At 41.4% G+C, this 25,866-nt stretch overlaps 1 protein-coding gene and 1 pseudogene across 1 annotated transcript in view; both read left to right on the forward strand.

The window, feature by feature from the left end:
* The first annotated feature begins 627 nt into the window (after nt 1–627).
* LOC135547879 (heat shock factor protein 5-like) lies at nt 628–2,753 on the forward strand (annotated as a pseudogene).
* A 1,329-nt stretch (nt 2,754–4,082) lies between these two features.
* The window catches only part of LOC135548752 (E3 ubiquitin-protein ligase RNF43-like), a 186,741-nt gene continuing 164,957 nt past the window's right edge, over nt 4,083–25,866 (forward strand). The window contains exon 1 of the mRNA XM_064978652.1: nt 4,083–5,648. Within this exon, the coding sequence (XP_064834724.1) occupies nt 5,409–5,648 (240 nt within the window). The 5' untranslated portion in view covers nt 4,083–5,408. The remainder of the gene's footprint in view (nt 5,649–25,866) is intronic.

A 25,866-nucleotide genomic window follows, 5' to 3' on the forward strand; every position in this document is an offset into this window, starting at 1 on the left:
TCTCAATCAGAGGCAGGTGTTAGTCATTGTCTCTGATTGGGAACCATATTTAGGTAGCTTGTTTTGGGTTTGTGGGTGATTGTTTCCTGTCTTTGTGTCTATGCACCAGATAGGACTGTTTTCACATTTGTTGTTTCAGTTGGGATTTATTATTAAAGAAGATGAACAGTCACCACGCTGTGCTTTGGTCTTCTCTTTTTTTTAACCTTTATTTAACTAAGCAAGTCAGTTAAGAACAAATTCTTATTTTCAATGACGGCCTAGGAACAATGGGTTAACTGCCTGTTCAGGGGCAGAACGACAGATTTGTACCTTGTCAGCTCGGGGGTTTGAACTTGCAACCTTCCGGTTGCTAGTCCAACACTCTAACCACTAGGCTACCCTGCCACCCCAGGAAGAAAGCTAACAACACTGTTTGACATCGCTAGAATTTCTGGATTTTCATTATAAAATTAAAAAAAACATTATTATGATAACATTTCACCCATGAATCCAAATATGGCACTTATGGTCATTGACTGCAGGAAAGGGCTACAAAGCTAACTACTTTCATTAGCTATCAATATGCACTTGATTAAGTTGTCACTCTGATTTTGTTTGTTTTTGGATTCTCAAACAGCCGAAGATATGGAGCTCGAAGAAGCACACCTCACCATCCCCATCAACCCCAACAACTTCCCTACAAAACTGCCTGGTGAATAACCCCAAAAATCAATCAATATGTTGGGGATCCCTGTGGTGTTAAAGCAGAGCTGCTGTCACCTCAGAAGCAAATGTTTGACACTATCGACTGTTTCAAAACGACCAACTTTACAAGTTTAAACCGCCAGCTGAATCTTTGTCGGTTCAGGAAGATGACCCATGGCCCCAGTGGCTCGGGAAAATAATGATTGCTCAATGGACAGGAGACAACGCCACTTCCAACCCCAACTTCAAACAAGATCCATCCAAACTGCTGGTGAATCTAAAGAGGCTGACGAGCAAAAACAAGGCGAAGATGGAAGCTGCCCAATAAGTGAACTGTCGGTCCCCCAAAAGTTTCCGGCGACTCATGGCCAATAGTGAAAAGAGCTTCACTCAAATTGTCAATCATGTCTGTACCCTGTATTTAAAATGAAACCAGTAACTACAGTAATTTAATTGCCAATAACTCAAATAACAGTCTTATTTGTGCCATAACATGTGTTTCATAATTTCTCAGGTTACATGTTTGTTCGACAGGTACACCGACCGTCTCCTTACCAACAGTACAACCAAAGCAGAATCCAGACCATGAAGGAGTATGATTGGACCCCCTCCCACCCCGCGGCTGTATCATGGGTCATGGGGATGTCCCCTCCCCTACGACCATCTACACAGACAAGGGAATCCCCATATCCGTCATCCACCGCTTCCCTTCAGACACTTCCTGCTCTGTGCAGTCTAGTCCAGCTACTGCACACATCCAGCAAGGTTCACAAAGCCTGGCAAACCCTAGGCCCAGGTTCAACACCTTCATCCCTCACCATGCTGGTTTTTATTCCCCTGGTAACTATAATAAACCGTGCCATGGAAGCACCCATTAATTACACACAGAAACACTGTGATTTCCTCATAAACTGCCGTAGAAGTTTAATTAACATACTTTTTGATTGTGTTTGTTTCAATGGACAGGTTCAATGTTCAATGGACTCAAACTGCCATAGTGTCCACCAGACAACTCCCTCATCCTCTCATTACAGCTACTACCAGGTAGGTTGAAATCAAACTGCAAGGCCTACTCATACAGCAGCATGTTGGTGAATCTGCCCAGTTAGATCTAAAATTCATATGCATGGAAATATGGGGAGCATATAAATCAAAATGTAATGCTTGAACATGAAATTGCGGGGCTTTTATGCATTGCTATGAAATTTATATGATTAATCCTGTTTTCTAGCCAACCTGTCCTGTGTGGTTTTTGTATCATGGCAATCAAAACCAGGACTGGCAGAGCAGGGAAAACAAGGAGACCAAGAAGAGTGAAGTCAACTTGGACACAGTTTTCCAGATAGTGGATGAGCTGCACCACAGTTCCCCCAAAATACGCATGGTCAAACTGTAAACCCCAGAGCGCCAGCAGCCGGTCCTGGCCACCTCAATATCATCAGGGCCCCAGCCCACCACCAATATCAACAGCTCACCATCTCTTCCCAGATTGACTCCTCTATCAAATCCAGCTTCCTGCCTGGCACAATACTGATGGATGCCAGCACAGTGACTCCACGAGGGTCCATCATTATAACAGTCCCGGTGAACATGCCTTCTCAGGGAATTGCCATCATGGTCGGTGGTCATGCACCTGATCAGCCAGTCAAGAGGGAGGAGGAACCTTTGCCTGTTGACGCCTATCAGAAGGTTAGCTAGCCTAGCTTAGTAACAACATGGTACATGGAGGCTATTATTCATCAAGAAACAAACCAGTGTACCTAAGCTCATCGTATAGTTTAATAATTTGGGTTTTAAAGAATTTAGAATTGTGAATGTAAAGAGAAAGCAAAGATACTCAGTCCATATTCCTTGGTAATAAATATTTAAAAAAAACATGTATCGTATGGATGGTTATCAGGGATCCTGATGAACTCTGTTTTATAATAAGAGGTTGATCATGCTGTGATTTATCCCAGTGCCCTAAGGAAGCATCCAAGTACATCACCAAAGTGAAGGATGTAAAGGAGATCAAGGGGGTGGATGCAGAGGTCTGCAGTGTTCTATATGACGTTTCAGTGTTCTAGATGACAAGTTTCAGCATCCTGGCAGAGGCATCTAGGTTTTTAGCTAAAATGTCCTGGTACTGGGTAAAGTTCATGATACCACCACCATATTTTACAGTAGGTATGGGGTTATTTTCTGCAGATGCAACTTTCTTTCGATGGTGTGTGTGGCCAAAGAGCTTTATATCCATGTACTCAACAAATGTATATGCCTGGTGTTTGCTGAATGGCATTGGCACTTGGATTGCAACTACTGCTATGGTTAGATGAAAATGAAAGTAAAGCTCTTTGGCCACGCGCACCAGTGAAGAGTTTTGCGTCGAAAGAACAATGCATATGCAGAAAATACCTCATCTCTACTGTAAAATATGGTGGATATTATGCGGCTCTTTTGCTTCTACATGTCCTGGGGCCCTTGTTAAGATCAACGGCATCATGAGCTTTACCAAATACAAGGAGGAAATGTTTGCCAAAAACCTGGTTTCCTCTGCTGGAGTGGATCTTCCAGCAAGACAATAACCCCAATTACATAAATGGTTAATTGGCCACAAAATCAACAGTTTGCAGTGGCAGTCTCAGTCTTCAGAATTAAACCCAATTTGAAAATCTGTGATTTGAACTGAAGAGGGCAGTCCATGAGCACAGACAAAGGATATCATGGGCCTGGAAAGATTCTGTATTGAGTAGTGGTTTATGATCCCTCTCAATGTGTTCTCCAATCTCATAAAACATTTTAGAAAAAGGCTGTGTCGTTATCCTCGCAAGGGGAGTTTTTTAAAAGATGTAATTTCTTGTTAAACAATCTCTTTCTCTGAGCAATTCTATTAAGTTAGAATTTTATACTATTATTTTTTTTTTTACATACACTATAGGATCCAATCATTTTGATAATCTTCCTGCGGCCATACATAACAAGACTTATTTGTCTTTTTTTTGTTTTTAGTTAAAGCACAAGTAACCTTCATTTTTATTCCTTATTATTTTAGTTTGACACCAAAAAGGGTAATTTTTACATAATTTTGAAATGCAGAAAAGCAACAAATCTATTTTAACCTTGAGTCATTAAAAAAAATATCTTATCATTATTATGATTAAAAATGTGATATAATGAATTGGATGTTTGCATTTCATTTATTGCATCATGTAGTTCTTTATATGGTGCCCTCAAATGTGGATTGTCTACATTCCAGAATCTTCGATCTAAACGAGGTCAAAAAGTGGCGCTTGGCTGTTACCAGGGCTGTCCGCTGGAGGCCGCCCGGTGTCGTCTTTAGTGTCACTGTGTAGCTCATGCTCCACCCTCCGTAACAGGCAGTCAGCAGGTAAGACGGTCAATGAAAGCCCAGGGGAGGGAGACTATGAGAGGCAGGCTTCGGGACTTCGCTTCATGTACAGTGTCTTTTTCCAACTTTTCAATGTTTTTTTTTATGAAGATCAATAACAGTGTTTTAACGACTTGCGTTCCTCTTCGATTCTACATTTTTTTCTACATTTTCAGTATCTTCAGTAAATTACTGGAGTTTAGCGTATATATATTTTTTCGGCAACCGCGGGAAGTATTTCGTTTCAGAATTGTTATAAATTTCAGACGTGGTACTCGGGAAAAGAGACAACTTTTTTGGAAGGTGGCAGGAAGCAAACTGGTTTTAGATGCGTAACAACTTAAGCGGGCAATAGACATGTGAATACGTCGGCTGCAGAAATGACACGTGATTTCTACTGCTAATTAATTAACTAGTTATAACATGCTATCTAAATCATTTCAACGGTTCCATTGGATTAGCTAATTAAACATGTCAAAAGTCCGGAATGCTCCGTTGTCAACTTTATTGTGGCATTTTTGTCGAGATTTAGTCGCTACAGAGTTTATGAAAGTTACTATAGCATTTCCGTCGTTGTTAACTGTATGTTCGACTGTCATCTTGGAATCAGTCTTATCAACATCAATTTGACTGTTCATCTCGGTTTCTGAAGTTCAACAAACCTTGAAACCTATAAGTATACAGTGCGGTTGGGATAGCCTACATTCACACATCCAGCGTAAAGAAGAGTTGCTTTAGAGATACTTGTTGCATCTAGAGTCCGTCAGCGAGATTTTACCATTTTCTTTCTTGCACTGGAAATGTGACAGGGAATACCGGTAAATTGGATACATTTTTAAAACCAGACGTTACTGTAGCATGTTTATAGTGGGTTGGTCACATAATTAATTATCAACATTGTTGCAAAAGGTTTTTTGAAATATTGCCAGTGGTGGAATATTACAAGAGCCGGTGTTTTGGAAGTGTCCGGACTGAACCGACTGACAACTTCAACCTGCACGTTGAAAATTAGAACTGGGCTACTGTTTATCTCCTGTAAGGACTGGAGATCGTGTTGTATGTGAAAAGTGAAATCAATAACTTTTTCAACTGTAACAAACTTTTAAAGCGGGGTAAGAATTAACCAGAAATCCACAAGAAATGCATCCACAAAGACAACATGGCAGTCAGTGAGGCTTAAAACGTTGGATTTAACCCTGTTTTTCGAATAGTTTTCACGGGTTTGTACATTTTAGAACCCACAAAGAGGAGGACCGTTGCTGGGCCATATATTTATTGTCCTGAATCAACTCCGGTTGTTGCCAGCTTTGAAGTCCACGATGTGCGGCCGGAGCCCGCCGCTGCAGCCGATCCAATGACCGTTCCCCAGCGGCGATTGGCCGGGCTCTGGCCGTGGCTGCTCATAGCGGCCCTGCAGGTGGTGTTCGGCCAGACGGGCCTGGAGCTGGCGGCGGCCGTAGAAACGGAGCGCTCGGCCCCCAGGGCTGTCATCAAGGTGACACTGCTGAGACACGAGCCCACGGGGAAGCCCATCACTCTGGAAGGGCTGTTCGTCGGAGGGAGCGCCGGCTCTGCAGAGGGGAAGCTCATGCAGGTATGTGTCACGGTCATATAGGTTTCCAGGTCCACCTGATCATGTGCAATGCAAGTCAAGTGCATACTGGCTACACTTTCTTGGTTAGCTAGCAATAACTCTGTGGCAATAAGTTTAGCAAAGAGTCGTTATTGTGTTAAAATATCCCATGCATCTTTAATCAATTATGTCACATGAATTCAGTCCATGGATACATCTTGTGATATAGGCTGGCCTGGTAGTCCATTGGACTGTGGAGTATTGTTTCAGATTTGTATGCATTGCTTGGTACAGTATGTCACATTGTGAAACAACATCCTCCAGAGGACCACTTTAGGCATCAGTCCTGTCCGATCTGATGGTTATGGCTTGTTTTGACAAGATTTGATTTTACTGTTCTTGCCACCCTGACTCTTCACCTTGGCAGATTCACTGTGGCAAACTCTGATGTTAACACTGTGCCATATCCTAAACCACAAAACCCCCATGGCAGTGTTAAATTTCAGGCCAACTTTTTTGTCATCTTGTTGTTGATCTCAGTCACTATAATGTAATAGGTTATTGAGCTGCTAGACATATAACCCTTTGTTGTCACTGTCTCATGCAAGCTGTCGGTGTCAACCATAGAATTAGTAATTAGAATTGAATAGGATACCTATATCAACATTCCTCATTAACAACAGTGTTGACATATATATTTATAGGGCTCTATTTGTTTTAATTTGATCTTATTCCCATTTGTCTTCTTCCTGCCTGCCAATAAAATACTGGTTAGAGGTGAGAGTGCCAATTTCTCCACCCAAACCTTTTATCAAGCTGATGGATTTGTAGAACCAAAATTATTAGGGACAGCCATGCCCAGAAGTTGCCAAAAAACTCAATTTTTTAATGTTTTTTTTTTTTACTGAACAGTGCGATTAAATACCAAACAATGCATTCCATGCAAGTTCAACAGTTGAGATCAAAAGCTGCATTGTTTAAAAAAAAATGTTAGCTTGCTCGTGCCCTTACTGTAAACAATGCATAATTCAAATGCTAAATGCATAGGCTTACATGTGGGCTATACTATAAATGTTCCTATTCTGCAAGCCAGGCCAGTTCCTGTGCTCTCTGTGGTGCATAGTTTGGATTCATGCATGGATTAAAGTTGTTGGGGAACTAATGCAAGGCTAAGTCAATTCATTTCCAGTCTGAGAAGAAAGGTGGACAACAGATATGAGATACATAGGGTCTGGTCTGTCCTCACTCACCAGGTGCATGAGGCATTTTGAATGGAGAACCAGATGCTGCAGATGGCCATAATTGATAAAGAATTAGCCTACACAGCCTTTTCCACAGTGAATGTCCAATATTAGACATAGCAGTGAAAATGATGACAGTAGATTCATTTAATATAAAATATATACTCAGTATAACTGATGGTGGCTACCGATAGTGGCCAATATTTAACACAATACAAATACTCAATAAATACAGTGAAAGTCTGGGTATATAATTAAAACATTCTAGAAATCATAAATCAACTCGGTAGGTTTGGCGAAATACTGTCATTTTCTGAAGCCTATAGATTGGGTCCCCAAATTTCATCCCAAATTATAAGACCAGGATTTCAAAAACTTCCCTGTGGAAAATGTGATATGTTGGTATGCTTCAGTTTGTAGCTATATGACTGGTTTCCAGTGATCATTAGTGTGTGTGTGTGTGTGTGTGTGTGTGTGTGTGTGTGTGTGTGTGTGTGTGTGTGTGTGTGTGTGTGTGTGTGTGTGTGTGTGTGTGTGTGTGTGTGTGTGAAAGGTCAAATAGACCTAAAACAATTGTCATTTATATTTACAATCCCCTTATCCAAATGGCTTCCTCATTTACTTCTTATCAATTTGTAAATTACAGTGCATGGCGAATGGTGTTATTTATAGGGGGAAAAAATAAATTAGATGTTGTTCCACTTAGAACCGACAGGTTGCTCGACCTTATTCATCGTTTCATTGCTCTTAAAGGTGGTGGAATCAGAATAAGGAGCATCTGTAGACACACGTCCACTACACGTTCATTTCTTTCATCTCGACACCCAACGAATAGCGGATGAATAGCATGCTATTCTCATGCTTAAGTTCAAGGTTAGAATACACTTAACTCAGGTCGGAATTCCCCACATAGCGAATAAGGTGCTATTTAGGCTAGAGGTCGACCGGTTAATTGGAATGGCCGATTAATTAGGGCCGATTTCAAGTTTTCATAACAATCGGAAATCGGTATTTTGGGGCATTGATTTGGCTGTTTTAATTATTATATATATATTTTTTTACACCTTTATTTAATCTATATTTAACTAGGCAAGTCAGTTAAGAACACATTCTTATTTTCAATGATGGCCTAGGAACGTTAACTGCCTTGTTCAGGGGCAGAACGACAGATTTTTACCTTGTCAGCTTGGGGATTAGTTTTTGCAACCTTCCGGTTACTAGTCCAACGCTCTAACCACCTGCCTTACATTGCACTCCACGAGGAGCCTGCGTGGCAGGCTGACTACCTGTTACGCGAGGGCAGCAAGAAGCCAAGGTCATTTGCTAGCTAGCATTAAACTTATCTTATAAAAAAACAATCAGTCTTAATATAATCACTAGTTAACTACACATGGTTGATATTACTAGTTTTATCTAGCTTGTCCTGCGTTGCATATAATCGATGCGGTGCCTGTTAATTTCTCATGGAATCATAGCCTACTTCGACAAACGGGTGATGATTTAACAAGCGCATTTGCGAAAAAAAGCACTATCGCTGCACCAATGTACCTAACCATAAACATCAGTGCCTTTCTTTAAAATCAATACACAAGTATATATTTTTAAACCTGCATATTTAGTTAATATTGCCTGCTAAAATGAATTTCTTATAACTACGGAAATTGTGTCACTTCTTTTGCGTTTCGTGCAATCAGTCAGGGTATATGCAGCAGTTTGGGCCGCCTGGCTCATTGTGAACTGTGTGAAGTCCATTTATTCCTAACAAAAGCCGTAATTAATTTGCCAGAATTGTACATAATTATGACATAACATTGAAGGTTGTGCAATGTAACAGCAATATTTCGAATTTGGGATGCCACCCATTGAAAAAATACGGAACGGTTCCGTAATTCATTGAAAGAATAAACGTTTTGTTTTCGAAATGATAGTTTCCGGATTTAACCATATTAATGAACAAAGGCTTGTATTTCTGTGTGTTATTATGTTATAATTAAGTCTATGATTTGATATAGCAGTCTGACTGAGCGATGGTAGGCAGCAGCAGGCTTGTAAGCATTCATTCAAACAGCACTTTCGTGCGTTTGCCAGCAGCTATTGCGCTGTTTATGACTTCAAGGTTTCTGAGGTCGTGGTTGATTTCTTTTGATTTTCCCATGATGTCAAGCAAAGAGGCACGGAGTTTGAAGGTAGGCCTTGAAATACACCCACAGCTACACCTCCAATTGACTCAAATGACGTCAATTTGCCTATCAGAAGCTTCTTAAGCCATGACATAATTTTCTGGAATTTTCAGGAGCTGTTTAAAGTTTCAGTCAACTTAGTGTATGTAAACTTCTGACCTACTGTTAACAAGAAATGTGTGGAGTCATTGAAAAATGAGTTTTAATGACTCCAATCTAAGTGTATGTAAACTTCCGACTTCATCTGTAGGTTACAATGTTGCTCAAAACATAAGTCCACCTCAAATCATCTCTTAGAATATCAGGCACATGCTGAAAATTACTTTTTCAAATAACTTTTTTTTGTGGGGGAAGGATAATTAATGAAGAGGCAACACGAATGAACTTTGATCGCTTATTATAATGGTTTTATTTTAACAAGTCCTCAACTGGCAGCTTCATTAAATAGTACCCGCAAAACACCAGTATCAACGTCAATAGTGAAGAGGCTACTACGGGATGCTCACCTTCTAGGCAGAGTTCCTCTGTCCAGTGTCTGTGTCTTTTGCCCATCTTAATATTTTATTTTTGGTGGCCAGTCTGAGATATGGCTTTTTCTTTGCAACTCTGCCTAGAAGGCCAGCATCCCGGAGTTGCCTCTCCACTGTTGACTTTGAGATTGGTGTTTTGCGGGTACTATTTTAGTGAAGCTGCCAGTTGAGGACTTGTGAGGTGTCTGTTTCCCCAAACTAGACACTCTAATGTACTTGTCTTGTTGCTCAGTTGTGCACCGGGGCCTCCCACTCCTCTTTCTATTCTGGTTAGAGCCAATTTGCGCTGTTCTGTGAAGGGACTAGTATACAGCGTTGTACAATATCTTCAGTTTCTTGGCAATGTCTCGCATGGATTAGCCTTAATTTCGTATAACAATAATAGACTGACTAGTTCCAGAACAAAGCATCTTGTTTCTGGCCATTATGAGCCTGTAATTGAACCCACAAATCCTGATGCTCCAGATACTCAACTAGTCTAAAGGCCAGTTTTATTCCTTCTATAATCAGCACAACCATAATCATAATACTTATATAGAATGGTGAGAATCACAATACATATCATATCGAAGTATTGTGATAATATTATATTGAGATGTCCCTGGCAATTCCAAGCCCTAGTACGAAATGGCACCCTATACCCTATTTGGTATACATCTTTTGACAATATAGGAAATAGGGTTCCGGTTCAGCCTCACCCTGTGCGATGATGTGTCTTTGTTGCAGTGCAGGGTAGTAGACCTGTTCAAACAGGCCTCTATTGCCTCTGAGCGCTGCTTTATGTTCACCGCTTTATGTTCTATTCTTCCTTCCAGGGAAAGAGGAGATTGGGGGGGCGGGTTTAGAAAGGAAGAGGTTGTGTCTGTCCCTTTCTCTCTTTTTCACAAAAACGCCAACACACATTCCAGATTCCACAAAGTTCGTGACTTGTGTATTTGTTTTGTCTTAGACTGCTAAAAGCACTACCTATAGATATATGAATTGTAATACCATTAATAGCTTGGATTCAATGAATAGGCTACACATATAACTGGTTTATCAAAGGTGTTTGTGTTTACATTGAAGTACTTCAGGGCTGAGTAGAGTGCAACAGCGCTGAGTCTTCTAAGAGAGAAACATGGTCTTAGCTTTAGCCTAACTCACCTGTCCAGTATCCAGCAGCACTAGATAGATCTGTCTTTCTCTGTATCCTTCTCTTTTTTTGTCATCACTCAGGCGTGCCTGACTTGTAGCTCCTCAGGCTACTCTGAATTTGACTCTCTCAACCGTGGTGGAGCATGACAGCCAGTTTTCATAACCCACAGTAATTACACCTCTCTGGCCACGTTTGATCTTCTTAAGCATGTTGTTTCTCTGGGCCACAGGTTCTCGCTCTCTATTTGATCACAGAAGAAAAACAAGATCTGGCATGAGAAAAAATGAAGTTTTATTTGAGGAATTATCAAGCACCACAACCTTTTGGGTTTTTTCCCATGGATATTTTTACCTTTATTTAACTATGCAAGTCAGTTAAGAACAAATTCTTATTTTCAATGGCGGCCTAGGAACAGTGGGTTAACTGCCTTGTTCAGGGGCAGAACGATAGATTTTTACCTTGTCAGCTTGGGGATTTGATCTTGAAACCTATTGGTTACTAGTCCAATGCTCTAGCCACTAGGCTACCTGCTGCCCCCACCTCAGCCCCTCTTTGAGTTTTTATTTTCCGTTCTTTGTCTTGTATAGAATACAGTGTTTAGAATGTTATGATTTTCTGTTCGACAATACAGAGAAATCATTGTTGGTATTAAATGCCTGTCATATAATATTTGATCAATGTGAGCAGTGGGGGATGTGGGTGCTTTTCTTTTCCCTGATATACACTGAGTATACAGAACATTAGGAACACCTGCTTTTTACATGACAGACTGACCAGGTGAATCCAGGTGAAAGCTGTGATCCCTTGTTGATTTCACCTGTTAAATCCACTTCAATCAGTGTAGATGAAGGGGAGGCGACCGGTTAAATAAGGATTTTTAAGGTCTTTAGACAATTAATACATGGATTATGTATGTGTGAATAGGCAAGACAAAAGATTTTAAGGCCTTTGAACAGGGTCTGGTAGTGGGTGCCATACTCATCAGTTTGTGTCAAGAACTGCAACGCTACTGGGTTTTTCACGCTCAACAGTTTCCTGTGTGTGTCAAGAATGGTCCACCACCCAATGGACATCCAGCCAACTTGACACAACTGTGGGAAGAATTGGAGTCAACATGGGCCAGCATCCCTGTGGAATGCTTTTGACACATTGTAGAGTCAATGCCCCAACGAATTGAGGCTGAAAAAAGGGGGTGCAACTCAATATTAGGAAGATGTTCCTAATGTTTTGTACACTCAGCTGAAATAGAATGTGCAAAGCCAACACTTGTTGGTAATAAACAAACACAGCCACATAAAGGACTCTCTAACATGCTGTTTGCTATTCTTATCTCTTTCATATCCCTCAGTGTATTCAGGTCAGGGGACTGTTGCCACATTCCCCCCTCAGAACTAATATCCAACAGTCTAATCTCTCTGGTAGGATGTCCTCAGGACACACACACAGCCTACATTGGCTGGCTGGCCTGGCTTGGCTCAGGCCTGTACTGTATGTTTGGACGACTCGAGCGGTCAGGAATTTTGACTCCCTCTCTCTGCCTTTCCCGCTACAACGCCAGTCGAGTGACTATGGAGAGCCAGCCTGTGGAGGAGAAGAAGAAGTGAAAAGGTTTCTGGGATAACTTTGAACTTGAAATGAAATCCAGCTGTCCTCTGGGCCCAGTGGAAAGGAGGAAGAGGAGGAGGTTACGCCTGCCGCACCTCCTTTTGAAGTTAATCCTCCGATGGGCTCTCTGTCCAATTAAAATAAGCTAAATGGTTTTAAAAGGGCTATTTTTTCCACTAAGTCCCTTTAGAATTCTTCTTTACTCTCTCCTCTTGTCTGTCGAGGGCTTTGTCCCAGTGAAAGGTCAGATTGACCTTTGTGAGGGCCCACAAAAACATCAGGTATAATTGGGGCAGGCAGGGCACTAGACAGTGCATACTTGTTAACTCTGCACCACTGTATGGCAAGCAGGCTTTTCATCCCTTCCTCCCGAGCCTGACAACCCCTGGGGAGGCCCTGTTTCTCAGCCACCTCTCTCCTCAGACCAGAGGAGTCCCAGTGTAGACCACTATCTCTCTCTGTGGCCAGCAGGCAGGCAGGCTCACCTAGCCCAGAGAGAGAGAGGCATGGCCTGTCAGGTTGATAGTTAGTGGGCTGGGGATGAGAGGAGGAGGGGGAAGGGGGGGCTGAGGGAGAAGAAGATCAAAGTGTGTGTTCAGTTAAAAAAACATGAGCTGGGATGATTAAAAAAGGAGTCTGTTTACTCTGCACTTCCGATACACACCCAGCTCCCCTCCTTTCCCCGCCTCATGGATTTCCTGTCCGTATTTCCTCCCTCTCCTTTCCTATCTCCCTGGATGTGATAACAGCTCTCCAGGGCTCCTCATCTCCTCACTATGCTGCCCTGGTGGGATGAGCTGTTCTATCTGGGGGCTGGGCTGGCTGATTTCTTCTGGCTTTAGACTCACCGCCTCACTGACTGCCCTCTGGATGTGTGTGCAGTCACTGTGCACACCATAGCCATAGAATTACTTGCACAGACATCCATTAAATGATCTCAGGGGTTTTATCCGTTCTAGTATTCTATGGTGTGCACAGCCTTTTGTTGTCATCTATCTAATGAGTAATGTTGACATTGTCATGATCGTCGTATGGAATGGACCAAGGTGCAGCGTGGTTAGCGTACATTTTCCTTTATTTGCAAATGTCGCCAACAAAACAATAATACAACAAAAACGAATGTGAAGCTCCGTAAGGCTACACATGCACAAACGAAGACAACGACCCACAACTACCAAAAAAAAAAAAAGGCTGAAAAAGGCTGCCTAAGTATGATTCCCAATCAGAGACAACGATAGACAGCTGTCCCTGATTGAGAACCATACCCGGCCAAAACATAGAAACAAACAACATAGAATGCCCACCCCAAATCACACCCTGACCTAATCAAATAGAGAAAAGAAACCGCTCTCTAATGTCAGGGTGTGACAGACATATCGCTTTCTTTGAAGCAAATTGTGTATCATTTGTTTATAATGCATTCTCTTACACTTATAGCAGGGATGTACATCTTTCCCTCTCAAGACAATTCAATATGTATCTACAGTGCCTTCAGAAAATATTCATACCCCTTGACTTATTCCATATTTTGTTGTGTAACAGCCTGAATTCAAAATGGATGAAATAAATAAAATAATTCACCCATCTATACAGAATATCCAATAATGACAAAGTGAAAACTTGTTTTTAGACATTTTTGATAATTGATGGAAAATGAAATACAGAAATATCTCATTTTCAAAGTGTTCACACCTCAATACATGTTAGAGTAACCTTTGGCAGCGATTACAGCTATGAATTGTTTTGGTTAAGTCTCTAAGTGCATTGCACACCTGGATTGTGCAATATTTGCACATTATTCTTTAAAAATTCTTAAACCTCTGTCAAGTTGGTTGTTGATCATTACTAGATCGCCATTTTCAAATCTAGCCATATATTTCCAAGCAGATTTAAGTCAATACTGTAACTCTGCCACTCAGGAACATATAGGGCTTTAGTTTCATCTGGTGTTAAGACAGTGCTAGTGTCAAACGTTGGTTTAGTTAGTTTGCAATTTCGCAATTGGCGCACTGGCATTTTCCAGCCGTAACGCCAGGTTCGGCAATTTACCTGTCTTACAGTTGAAGTCTGAAGTTTACATACACATATGCCAAATACATTTAAACTCTGACGTTCCCTGTCTTGGGTCAGTTAGGATCACTACTTTATTTTAAGAATGTGAAATGTCAGAATAATAGCAGAGATAATTATTTATTTAAGCTTTTATTTCTTTCATCACATTCCCAGTGGGTCAGAAGTTTACATACACTAAATTAGTATTTGGTAGCATTTGCTTGAAATTGCTTAACTTTGGTCAAATGTTTCGGGTAGCCTTCCACAAGCTTCCCACAATAAGTTGGGTGAATTTTGGCCGAGCTGGTGTAACTGAGTCAGGTTTGTAGGCCTCCTTGCTCGCACATGCTTTTGCAGTTCTGCCCACAAATTTTCTATAGGATTTAGGTCAGGGCTTAGTGATGGCCACTCCAATAACTTGACTTTGTTGTCCTTAAGCCATTTTGCCACAACTTTGGAAGTATGCTTGGGGTCATTGTCCATTTGGAAGACCCATTTGTGACCAAGCTTTAGCTTCCTGACTGATGTCTTGATGTTGCTTCAATATATCCACATAATTTTCTTTCCTCATGATGCCATCTATTTAGTGAAGTGCATCAGTCCCTCCTGCGGCAAAGCACCCCTACAACATGATGCTGCCACTCCCGTGCTTCACAGTTGGGATGTTGTTCTTCAGCTTGCAAGCCTCCCCCTTTTTCCTCCAAACATAATGATGGTCATTATGGCCAAACAGTTATATTTTTGTTTCATCAGACCAGAGGACATTTCTCCAAAAAGTACGATCTTTGTCCCCATGTGCAGCTGCAAACCGTAGTCTGGCTTTTGAATGGCGTTTTTGGAGCAGTGGCTTCTTCCTTGCTGAGCAGCCTTTCAGGTTATGTTGATATAGGACTCGTTTTACTGTGGATATTTATACTTTTGTACCTGTTTCCTACAGCATCTTCACAAGGTCCTTTGCTGTTGTTCTGGGATTGATTTGCACTTTTCTCAGCAAAGTACATTCATCTCTAGTAGACAGAACGTGTCTATTTCCTGTGCGGTATGGCAGCTGCGTGGTCCCATGGTGTTTATACTTGCGTACTACTGTTTGTACAGATGAACATGGTACCTTCAGGTGTTTGGAAATTGCTCACAAGGATGTGCAAGACTTGTGGAAGTCAACCATTTTGTTTCTGAGGTTGTGTCAGATTTATTTTGATTTTCCCATGATGAGGCATGGGAAAACGAGGCACTGAGTTAGAAGGTAGGCACTGAGTTAGAAGGCAGGACTTGAAATACATCCACAGGTACACCTCCAAATTATATCAATTAGCCTATCAGAAGCTTCTAAATCCATGACATACCTTTCTGGAATTTTTAAAGCTGTTTAAAGGCACAGTCAACTTAGTGTTTGTAAACTTCTGACCCACTGGAATTGTGATACAGTGAGTTATAAGTGAAATAATCTGTCTGTAAACAATTTTGGGAAAAATTACTTGTGTCATGCACAAAGTAGATGTCCTAACCAACTTGCCAAAACTATAGTTTGTTAACAAGAAGTTTGTGGAGTGGATGACTCCATAATGACTCCAATGTAAGTGTATGTAAACTTCCGACTTCAACTGTGTGCATTGTAGTCAGGCCCATTACTTTAGTCATGCTGGTCCCATTTTGGACGTGTGTTAAACCCCTTCCATGATGTAGGCTATGTGTCCATGCCCATCATGAAACAAGAGATGAGTACATTGGTGAATACTGGTGACCCTCGTAAGTTATCTTTAACCTGTAAAAATTAGGGATGCATAATATATCGGTAAGCATATTGGAAACGGACGATGTTAGATACAAATGCCAACATTGGCCCTATGTCTAGTTTAACGGCGAAGTGCAAAATCGATGTCAAAGCTGACGTGCATACCTATATAACGTAAGTAGATTACGTAATGAAGTCTTGAAAAATACAGCGCTACACAGAACAAAAACAGAAAAGTATTACGCGCACACTTCCAACAACTGAACAAGTTCAAGTTGAGCAGTCATTTGAAAGAGTAAGACAATTTCAGCGAGACAACTCAAAGGTGAAATAATGGAATTCATTGCCCTTGACAATCCACCGTTCTCTGTCGTGGATGATGTTGGCTTTCGCCGACTGGTCGAGCACCTCGAGCCCCGGTACACAATAGGTGCTATTTTTCAGATGTTGCCCTACCGGAGTTACACAGTTTTGTTGAAACACACATTCATGAGCTACTTGCTATGGGTGTCACCGCTATTAGCTTCACGACTGACATTTGGACAAGCGATGTCAGCCCCATGAGCATGCTGAGTCTGACAGCAGTGGGTCGACAAGGATTTCCTACTGAGGAAAGCTGTATTGCATGCTCAAGAATATGCTGGTTCTCATACCGCTGCTGCCATTTCAATGGCATTTGAGAACATGTTTGAAACTTGGAAACACAAACACACTCCCAACTCCATTCGAACAACTGACTGGAGAAATAAGCTCATCAACTGCGTCTGCAGCAGACGTGATACCCTCTGTCATAGCATTGATACGCCTGGTCGTCAAAACTGCCGACAAAGACCGCGGGGTTAAAATTAAAAGTATTCGGCTGTGAACAAGCGATTCAGTGGCATTCTCTCTGAGCTTCTGTACTGTGTCGCCACCATGCTCGATGCTAGGTACAATGACCGCTACTTTGATGCAGACAAGAAACAGGGTTTACATGAAATGTTGCAGACACAGCTGGACAAAATGGAAACAAACATAGTGACTACGCACCGAGGAAGAGATGCCACGGACAGACAGAGCTGGAACTTCACTGCTTGACATGCATGATGAAATCCTGGTTGAGAATGAACAACGAAACAGCACAGCAAGTAAGTGTGTGTGTGTGAACTATTTAACTGTACTAGATTGCTTAAAAGGCTGCTAAAATTTTAAACATCGGTCATCTGTATCTCGTTTTTTGGCAAGGAATATTTCGGATATTGGTATTGGCCAAAAAAGTCATATCAGTGCATCCCTAGCAAAAATGGCTTGTTTTCCGTTTTTATTTCTTCAAAACCCAAGCGCTCCCTTAGGCCAACTATAATGAAGGCTGGTTCAACAGCAGTGCGTATCTTTTTTATGCTGACAACGTCTGTGGTGCGCTTGCCAATACATCTTGTGGAGATAAGTGAATACGATCTGATCCTTAAAATGGTTCTGATTATGTTCATAAAACATAGGCCTATTTGGGAGCCGTATAACGGTGAGTGGACATTCTCCCTTTCTATTTATATTGGATCTTTGTCCAGCTACTGTGAAAAGTTTGGATGTGTGTAAAACCCTCCGTAGTCTGCGTTGTTTTAATATTATATGCCCACAGGGAAAAATGATGGTGCCTGTAAGTGTGACAAAGCTGATTTAAAACAAGTTTGAATCAGTGATGTTCAGGTTGGAAAGTCGAGTCTCTAGAAAGATGCCCGAGTTCCGAGTTGGATGACCGCTCAAAAAACAAAAATCCCAGTCGGGTCTATTTTTCTTGAACACACTGAAGTCTGAGATTTCCCAGTTGTTTTGAACACGGCATTAATCTCAGCGGAAGGGTCAGCAACTCTTTCCTTTCCTCCGGTGAGAATAGCCAGACTGAGACTGATGGAGAAACACGAGTCGCACCGCAATTCATGTTGTTCCTATGACCAGAGAAAGTGAAATAGTCCTCGATATTAAAATAATCATGACAAGCTGCTAATAATAATAAAAACACAGGTCTATCGATACACTTGGCTACTCATTCATTGTAGGTGCAGCGCGACTGGGAGTCGGGACAAGGTGTTTTCTGTTTTGTAATAGTGTTGAATAAAAACAGTGACAGTGCTGAATAAAACACTCAACTTGAACTCACTCATAAAAACAGCAGCTCTTTGCCATATTCTTTGACAGTCTCTCTCTGGTCATGATTTTAAAAGTTATGAAATCTCACGTAGTCTAGTATTAAACTTGTAGGCACGGTGATTTGAGCTATTCGCAGAGATTGGCCACCGCAGTTGGTGCACTCGGTTTAGCAACAGATCTTCAGGTCCACCGGGTAGGTGGAGTATGTCTTTTCAGAGAAATGAAATGGTTCAAAATGGGAACACTTTGCCTACCTCATTTCCCTTTCCCTAGTGCTCAGGGCTTCTGAATCAAGTGCACCTACCTCCAACAGCACAACAAATAATAATGAGGAGAGCAAAGCCTTTATCGTTGGCGTTTTTACATAAATGTTTAATGATCGACTGGGAATACCCTGAAGATCGACCACTCCTCTAAGTTTTTGTCTAAAGTCCTGTTGTTTGGGGATAACATTTTTTGTTTTTAATGCGCTTACTAAAACATCTTCATCTGGATTGGTAACAGATAGTTTTGTTCCGACTTCATATTTAAATAGCAGAGAAGTAGACGAAGTTGTCATACCCTCTAACTTTTTGTCTAACTTGTAGGAAAAGTGGTCAAAGTGTCAGTTGTTCATGACAAGTTACAGAAAATGTTGTTGATGCGGTTACAAAAACAACTGTAATGTTTGATTGGAACCAGATAATTCTGTTCCAATTTCAGATTTGAATAACAGGGAAGTAGACCAAGATGTCATATCCTCTAACTTTTTATCTAAGTTGTTGGCAAATTGGCCAAAGTAGCTGATTTGTGTAGTAAGGAACAGATGGAGACAGAGTGTGTCCCATCCGATACTGCAGTCTGATAACAAGACGATGACCCCGCTCCTTTATCCTGTCTGTCTCCCAGGGCATCTGATGCCCTTGCCTTCCTGGACTAACGCTTTAGCGATCTCTCTCTATCCCTGATAGTGAGTCCTGTCTCGTCATGTCTCGTCCCCGTTCCACTGGGGCTGGCTGTACTGTTGAGATGTTTCTCAGGGCACTGGCAAAAGGTACAGACAAGGGGGAAACATGGCAAATCTCCAATGCAGCCGTTTTTATCTATCAAATCATTTCTGAGTAACAATTAAGTATCTTACTGTGATTGTTTTCAAATAAAATGGTCAAAAAGAAAAAAATAGCTTCTTAGCGATGAGCAATTTCTCAAGCTAAAATGTAGCTAGGCTAAGCCCAGTCAAAGCTCTTCTCTGTCCTGGCACCCCAATAGTGGAACCACAGCAGAGTCCCTGCCCATCTTCCGGAAACTTCTGAAACCCTACCACTTAAATAATCCCACTGCACCCCCCCCCCCCCCCCCCCCCCCACCTGGCCTGGAATTCCTGAATGTGTTTGCGTCTGTCAGGCCCATGTTATAAAACACATTTTCCCATCCTTTTTCATGTTTCTCCCCACACAAAAAACACTGAAGGCTTCCATCACTCTTCCTGACTGTCCTGTACACAAGCACACACACACAACTGCTCATACACACACTGTCTCTTACAAAAGTACTCTCTTCCTTACATGTATTTGTACACTCACTCACACTCATCTACTATTAGTGTCCATTCAGGAGCCCTCCTGTCAGGCTGCGGGCCAAGTGGTGCCTGGACTCCAGTCTCTCTCTGCTGATGTTTGTGGCTGCTACGTACTACCACACACACACACACACACACACACACACACACACACACACACACACACACACACACACACACACACACACACACACACACACACACACACACACACACACACACACACACACACACACACACACACACACACACACAGCACTCAATATGTTAAAGGCATTACTATTGGCCTTATCCTTGAACCGGCCCACAGATGGGGTGAGCCAGAGGGGGAGGGAGGGAGAGCGAGAGAGAGGGAGGGAGGAAGTGAGAGATGCACACACGCTGAAACACACAGATCCTTACCAAATCAGCCCGCTCAGATTAAAGGGTGACCTGCCCTCCCGCACCCTTGTCACCCGCTAGTTTATCTACACAAACAGTCTACATGCCAAGTTAGTTTTGGAGGGTTGGCTAGCTAGCCTGTAACCTGTTTTGAACTGGGGCCCCCTCCTTCCCTTTCTCGCTCCCTCTCCTCCCACTGTTTTGTTGCAATGCAGAGCGAGAGAGGGGGCGGTTCCTGAATGATCCTCACCTGGAGCCTGTGTGTGTAGCCAGACTGGGAAACAGACCATCTGTTGCACTGGGCACACACACTCAGGGTGAATCCCAAATCTGCCCCTCGCCCCTACCAACTCGCATGGAGGGCCGAGGGTGACTTCCAGAGAGTGGCGAGGGCATCAATAAACTCATTAACGTCGGGACACACTCATTTTACAATGAAATAATAAAACAAGCATTACATTCAAATGAACCATTCCCCTTGTCTTTTTGCAAGATATAAACCTCAGTAACAGTTAACCATTTAAGGTGCACGGGAATGTGCAAATGGAGGGCCAATGGGTGAGAGAAAGGGGAAGCATGTGATTTGGGATTTAGCCTCACACTCACACACACGTATGTTTTACTGTCCTGTGGGGACCAAACAATTGATTCGCATTCAAAATCATATTTTCCATAACCCTTAACCTGACCTTAACTCCTAAACCTAACCCTAAATCTAACCCCTAATCCTTGTGGGGACCAGCGTCTGAATTCTTGTTTTACTATCCTTGTGAGGACTTCTGGATAGTAAAACCATAAACATACACTTACACAAAAATTCACACAGACACACACACACACACACACACACACACACACACACACACAGCAACACGTACAAGAGAGACGCGCACACACACAATCTATAGACAGCTTAGATAACACTTCCGTGCGTAGGTTAGCGGAACGGCCACCTGTCATTCATTATTTCTGAGTGCCATATGTTGTTTTTCATGGCTCAAAAAAATCTTTAGGTAATCACTCCACTCACTAAAGGACCAGTCAGTGACTGTAGTCTGTAGTGTAGGCTGATCTCCTTATGTTGTGCTATTGTGTGTGTGTGTGTGTGTGTGTGTGTGTGTGTGTGTGTGTGTGTGTGTGTGTGTGTGTGTGTGTGTGTGTGTGTGTGTGTGTGTGTGTGTGTGTGTGTGTGTGTGTGTGTGTGTGTGTGTGTGTGTGTGTGTGTGTGTGTGTGGTGTAACACTCACCACACCGCCTGAGTACTACTGAACACACTCACACACACACTCCATGGAGGGAAAGCTGTGATGTTGAGAAACAGGTAAGGGTGGAGTCGGGTCAGTGGAATTCAATTATCTCAAGGTCACGGGGTCAAATAGTTGGTCAGAGTGAGTCAGACAGACCTTGGTGGATTATGGGTCTTGTCATTTCAAAGGAGGTATTTGTAACAGATGTCAGTGTTGCATAGGTGCCCCTTGCTGAAACTAGCAAGGTGTTGTAGCAAATGATGAATAGAATGGGCTTGGAATAACTAGTGTTGTCACGGTACCGACACCAGGTTTAGTATCATGATTCTCGATACCATCACAATACTCAAAAACAAAACAATACCAAAATGATACCACTGTAAAAAAAAAAAAAAGGCTGTTGAAGTCGGACGTTTACATACACTTAGGTTGGAGTCGTTTGTCAACTACTCAACAAATTTCTTGTTAACAATCTATAGTTTTGGCAAGTCGGTTAGGACATCTACTTTGTGCATGACACAAGTAATTTTTCCAAAAATTGTTTTACAGACAGATTATTTCACTTATAATTCATTGTATTAGAATTCCAGTGGGTCAGAAGTTTACATACACTAAATTAACTGTGCCTTTAAACAGTTTGGAAAATTCCAGAGAATTATGTCATGGCTTTAGAAGCTTCTGATAGGCTAATTTACATCATTTGAGTCAATTGGAGATGTACCTGTGGATGTATTTCAAGGCCTACCTTCAAACTCAGTGCCTCTTTGCTTGACATCATGGGAAAATCAAAAGACCTCAGAACAAAAAGTGTAGACCTCCACAAGTCTGGTTCATCCTTGGGAGCAATTTCCAAATGCCTGAAGGTACCACGTTCATCTATACAAACAATAGTACGCAAGTATAACTGAAAATATAACTGAAAAGGCATGTGCGAGCAAGGAGGCCTTCAAACCTGACTCGGTTACACCAGCTCTGTCAGGAGGAATGGGCCAAAATTCACCCAACTTATTGTGGTTAGCTTGTGGAAGGCTACCCAAAACGTTTGACCCAAGTTAAACAGTTTAAAGGAATGCTACCAAATACTAATTGAGTGTATGTAAACTTCTGACCCACTGGGAAAGTGATGAAATAAATAAAATCTGAAATAAATCATTCTCTCTTACTATTATTCAGACATTTCACATTCTTAAAATAAAGTGGTGATCCTAACTGACCTAAGACAGGGAATTTTTACTAGGATTAAATGTCAGGAATTGTGAAAAACTGAGTTTAAATGTATTTGGCTAAGGTGTATGTAAATTTCTGACTTCAACTGTATTAATTAACCAAAGTCACAGAATGGAGCTTGATCCATTTAGATCATCTCAGCTTCTGGTCTGTTCAGTCGTTGGGCATCTTTTGAGTTCAATATCATTAAAATAGCATTACATTTTTCAGAGGCAGCCATGTAGGCTTATGCATTAAAGAATCAATCATACAATCAATTTGACTTTGTTTTTACCATTTTAAATACTTAACATAATAGTCATAATTTATTTGAATGGTAAATCTCTTGATAAACTGGGTAAATAAAATACATGTGAATGCATTGAGTTATTGAGCTTGTTTTGGCTGATTTCATGGGGCTACAGATGACAAACAATCTGTTTCCCTTCCATTTGGGACTTATTTTATTGTACTGATTAACAACATTTGCATAGAAGTAGCTTATTCTTTTTAAAGTGTACTCTGTCTCTAACCAGTAATGACGTCATTCCCATGACGAGGGGAACTGCCCAGAGTCAGTTCACTGAGACAATAGATCATCTTCGGGAGAGACGTGAGAATGATTAAGTGAATTAATAAAGTTTTGGTGACAATCCGCTATGAAGTCAGCATATTTTGTCTTATGGTTTGCAATATTATCACAGACAAAGTACCAGGGTAGTGAATTGATGATAGCTTCAGCTGTAAACTAGCTAGAAAAGTTAGCCTACAAAGCTGGAAGCTACTGGTATCTTTTTGCAATGTAAAGGGTTCTAGCCTGTATGGACATTGTTTTGCAAACAATAATTAACAGTTTCAACATTTCTACATGCTGTGTCGCATTATTCAATTGTGTTAACTTTTGTGCAGCATGAGTGGGGAGCTAACATGATGCAGCCTAGACTCCCAGTGCAGGCTAAGTGGAGCAGGCGCAGTGCTTTTGCACTATAAGAGGGAAATCAGCTGTGCTGATGGACAGAGTTGTTCCGTGAGACATATTTGACAGATGTACCGAAAGTAAAACAAATTCTAGTACCGAGCCATTTTCATGTTCTGCTATTCAAAAAATACAGAAGTTTCGGTATACTGTGCAACACTACTTGTAATCTTGCTAATTTGACTGGTAAACTCATGGGCTCACTCGCAATGGCTGCCTGGTATTGCGATGCAATAATTTCTATGGTAATGTAGAAGGTTCATTCAAATGATGTTAACTGATGTGGTTCATGCAATGGAATGTAATTTTTTATGTCAGTTGAATTGAATCAACAATCACATCACAGATTGATGGGTACATTTTCTGCTTTTACTTCCTGCTTTGGTTGTAGGTTGAACAATTGCAGGTTAAGACAACGGGATTCTAATATCCCATAACTATTTGCAACAATGGGACCAGATACGCTAGTTAGCAACGGTACTGGTAGTTAGCAACGGCGCCGGTCCCAGATTTGTGATGACTTTGTCTTAACCTGTATATTTTCGACCTAGCTTCGCTATTATGGGTACACACGCAATGGCCGCCAGTCCACCCATTATGCAACGCTTGTTGTATGCATTATATTTCTATGGCAACACATGCAGTCACGAGCAGAGGAAAGGAGAAAAAATGCTATTCTATACTTCAGTCATTTGTCTGGACAATTACCATCATCCAAAATTCTATGACCATTCCAGTCCTAATATTGTGTCATACTGTTCTGTACTGTATGGCACTGTAGTTCAAAGCTACTCAAACAACATTGAAAATGCATCAATGTTATAGTAATTTTTTATACATTTACAATTTGGCATGTCTCTGATGATGTTCACAGAAGCACTGACAAATGTGTTGACTTGACAACTGTGTCTGAGTTTTGAATGACCCTTACCCCACTATTGATCCATGCTGGCTAAGAACTAGCTAGACAGTACTAGACACAGATGAAATAGGAAACATAAGTATCTATGCCATAGATCATTGATCATCAACTAGATTCAGCTGCGGGACTATTTTATTCTTGAGCGGGTGGCCGGAACATAATTACGAATCATTTGTAGACTGCAAATTGACGGCCCAAACAGATATGTTTGAATACATTTTTTAAACCTTGCTTACATTTGTTTATGATCACGTGTCTCTCTATGTGTGAGAATATTTGGATTTTAAAATTTCTTAAAAATGAAATCACTTCCTGGTGTTTTTACATTCCACTCAGAAAGATTTGGGGGCCAAATACAACCACCCATGGGCCAAATTCGTCCGGGGGGCCCCCAGTTGGGGAACCCTGCCATAGATGAATAGGGTACATTTGAAATTATATACAGTTAAATTCTGGCACCAGTAGAGTAGCTATTCAGCTTTATAAACCACATTGTACCTGTCTTGACTGCATCAAACCGAGAAAAGCTAGTTAGCTAAGCTAATTGAGACTGCATAACTTGAACTGTGCGCTTTCTCCCCTTCCAAATCCTACAGTAAATAACAACAACGCCATTGAGATGATAAAGTAGCAGCCTACCTGTTGGCTCTTGGTGTCGTACGTAGCCTGTCCTTCTCAATTAACTTTTAGTTCTGTCATTTTAATTCCATCTTCCATTGATTAGCTTAGAGATATCTCCTAATAACTTGTAACACGGAGGCTCTAGCTCTATGACTGTAGCCTTAGAGCCGGTTTAATGACTTGTGATTGGATGACAACAACAACAAGCTACACGGGCCACTGTTGTGAAAATCAAGATACCAGCAGCATAAATGATCACCTTTTCTCTCTGCTGGAAGCGTGATGTAGATCATCTGCATTGTGAATTAACGTGGAATGTTATAATTTTTTCGTACATTTTTAACAGAAAATTGATAAAGAAATTGCCATTTCAATGTTAAGAAAATGTTTCCATTTGTCACATCCCTAGCAGGAAGTACTTGGTTTGCTCAGAGAGTGGAGGAAAAGAGTCATTACCATACCGCACATAATGCTCTCTGACAAACTCACTCCCTCTGTCTTCTCATTGTCTCTCTCCATCCCTCCCTCCCACCTTTCTCTCTCTCTTTCTGTCTCTCATTCTGTCTCTCATTCTGTCATTCTCACATTCTCTGTCTCTCTGTGTAAGTGGCTTTTTTAATAAAAATCCATATCAATCTCTGAATCTCAGTGAGAGAGTTAGATAAGTCACACATTCAAATTGGTATCAGACTAACTCAATTTACAGCCTAAACCCCATGTCTGGGT

The sequence above is a fragment of the Oncorhynchus masou genome, chromosome 11, assembly GCF_036934945.1.
Source record: "Oncorhynchus masou masou isolate Uvic2021 chromosome 11, UVic_Omas_1.1, whole genome shotgun sequence".
NCBI lineage: Eukaryota > Metazoa > Chordata > Actinopteri > Salmoniformes > Salmonidae > Oncorhynchus > Oncorhynchus masou.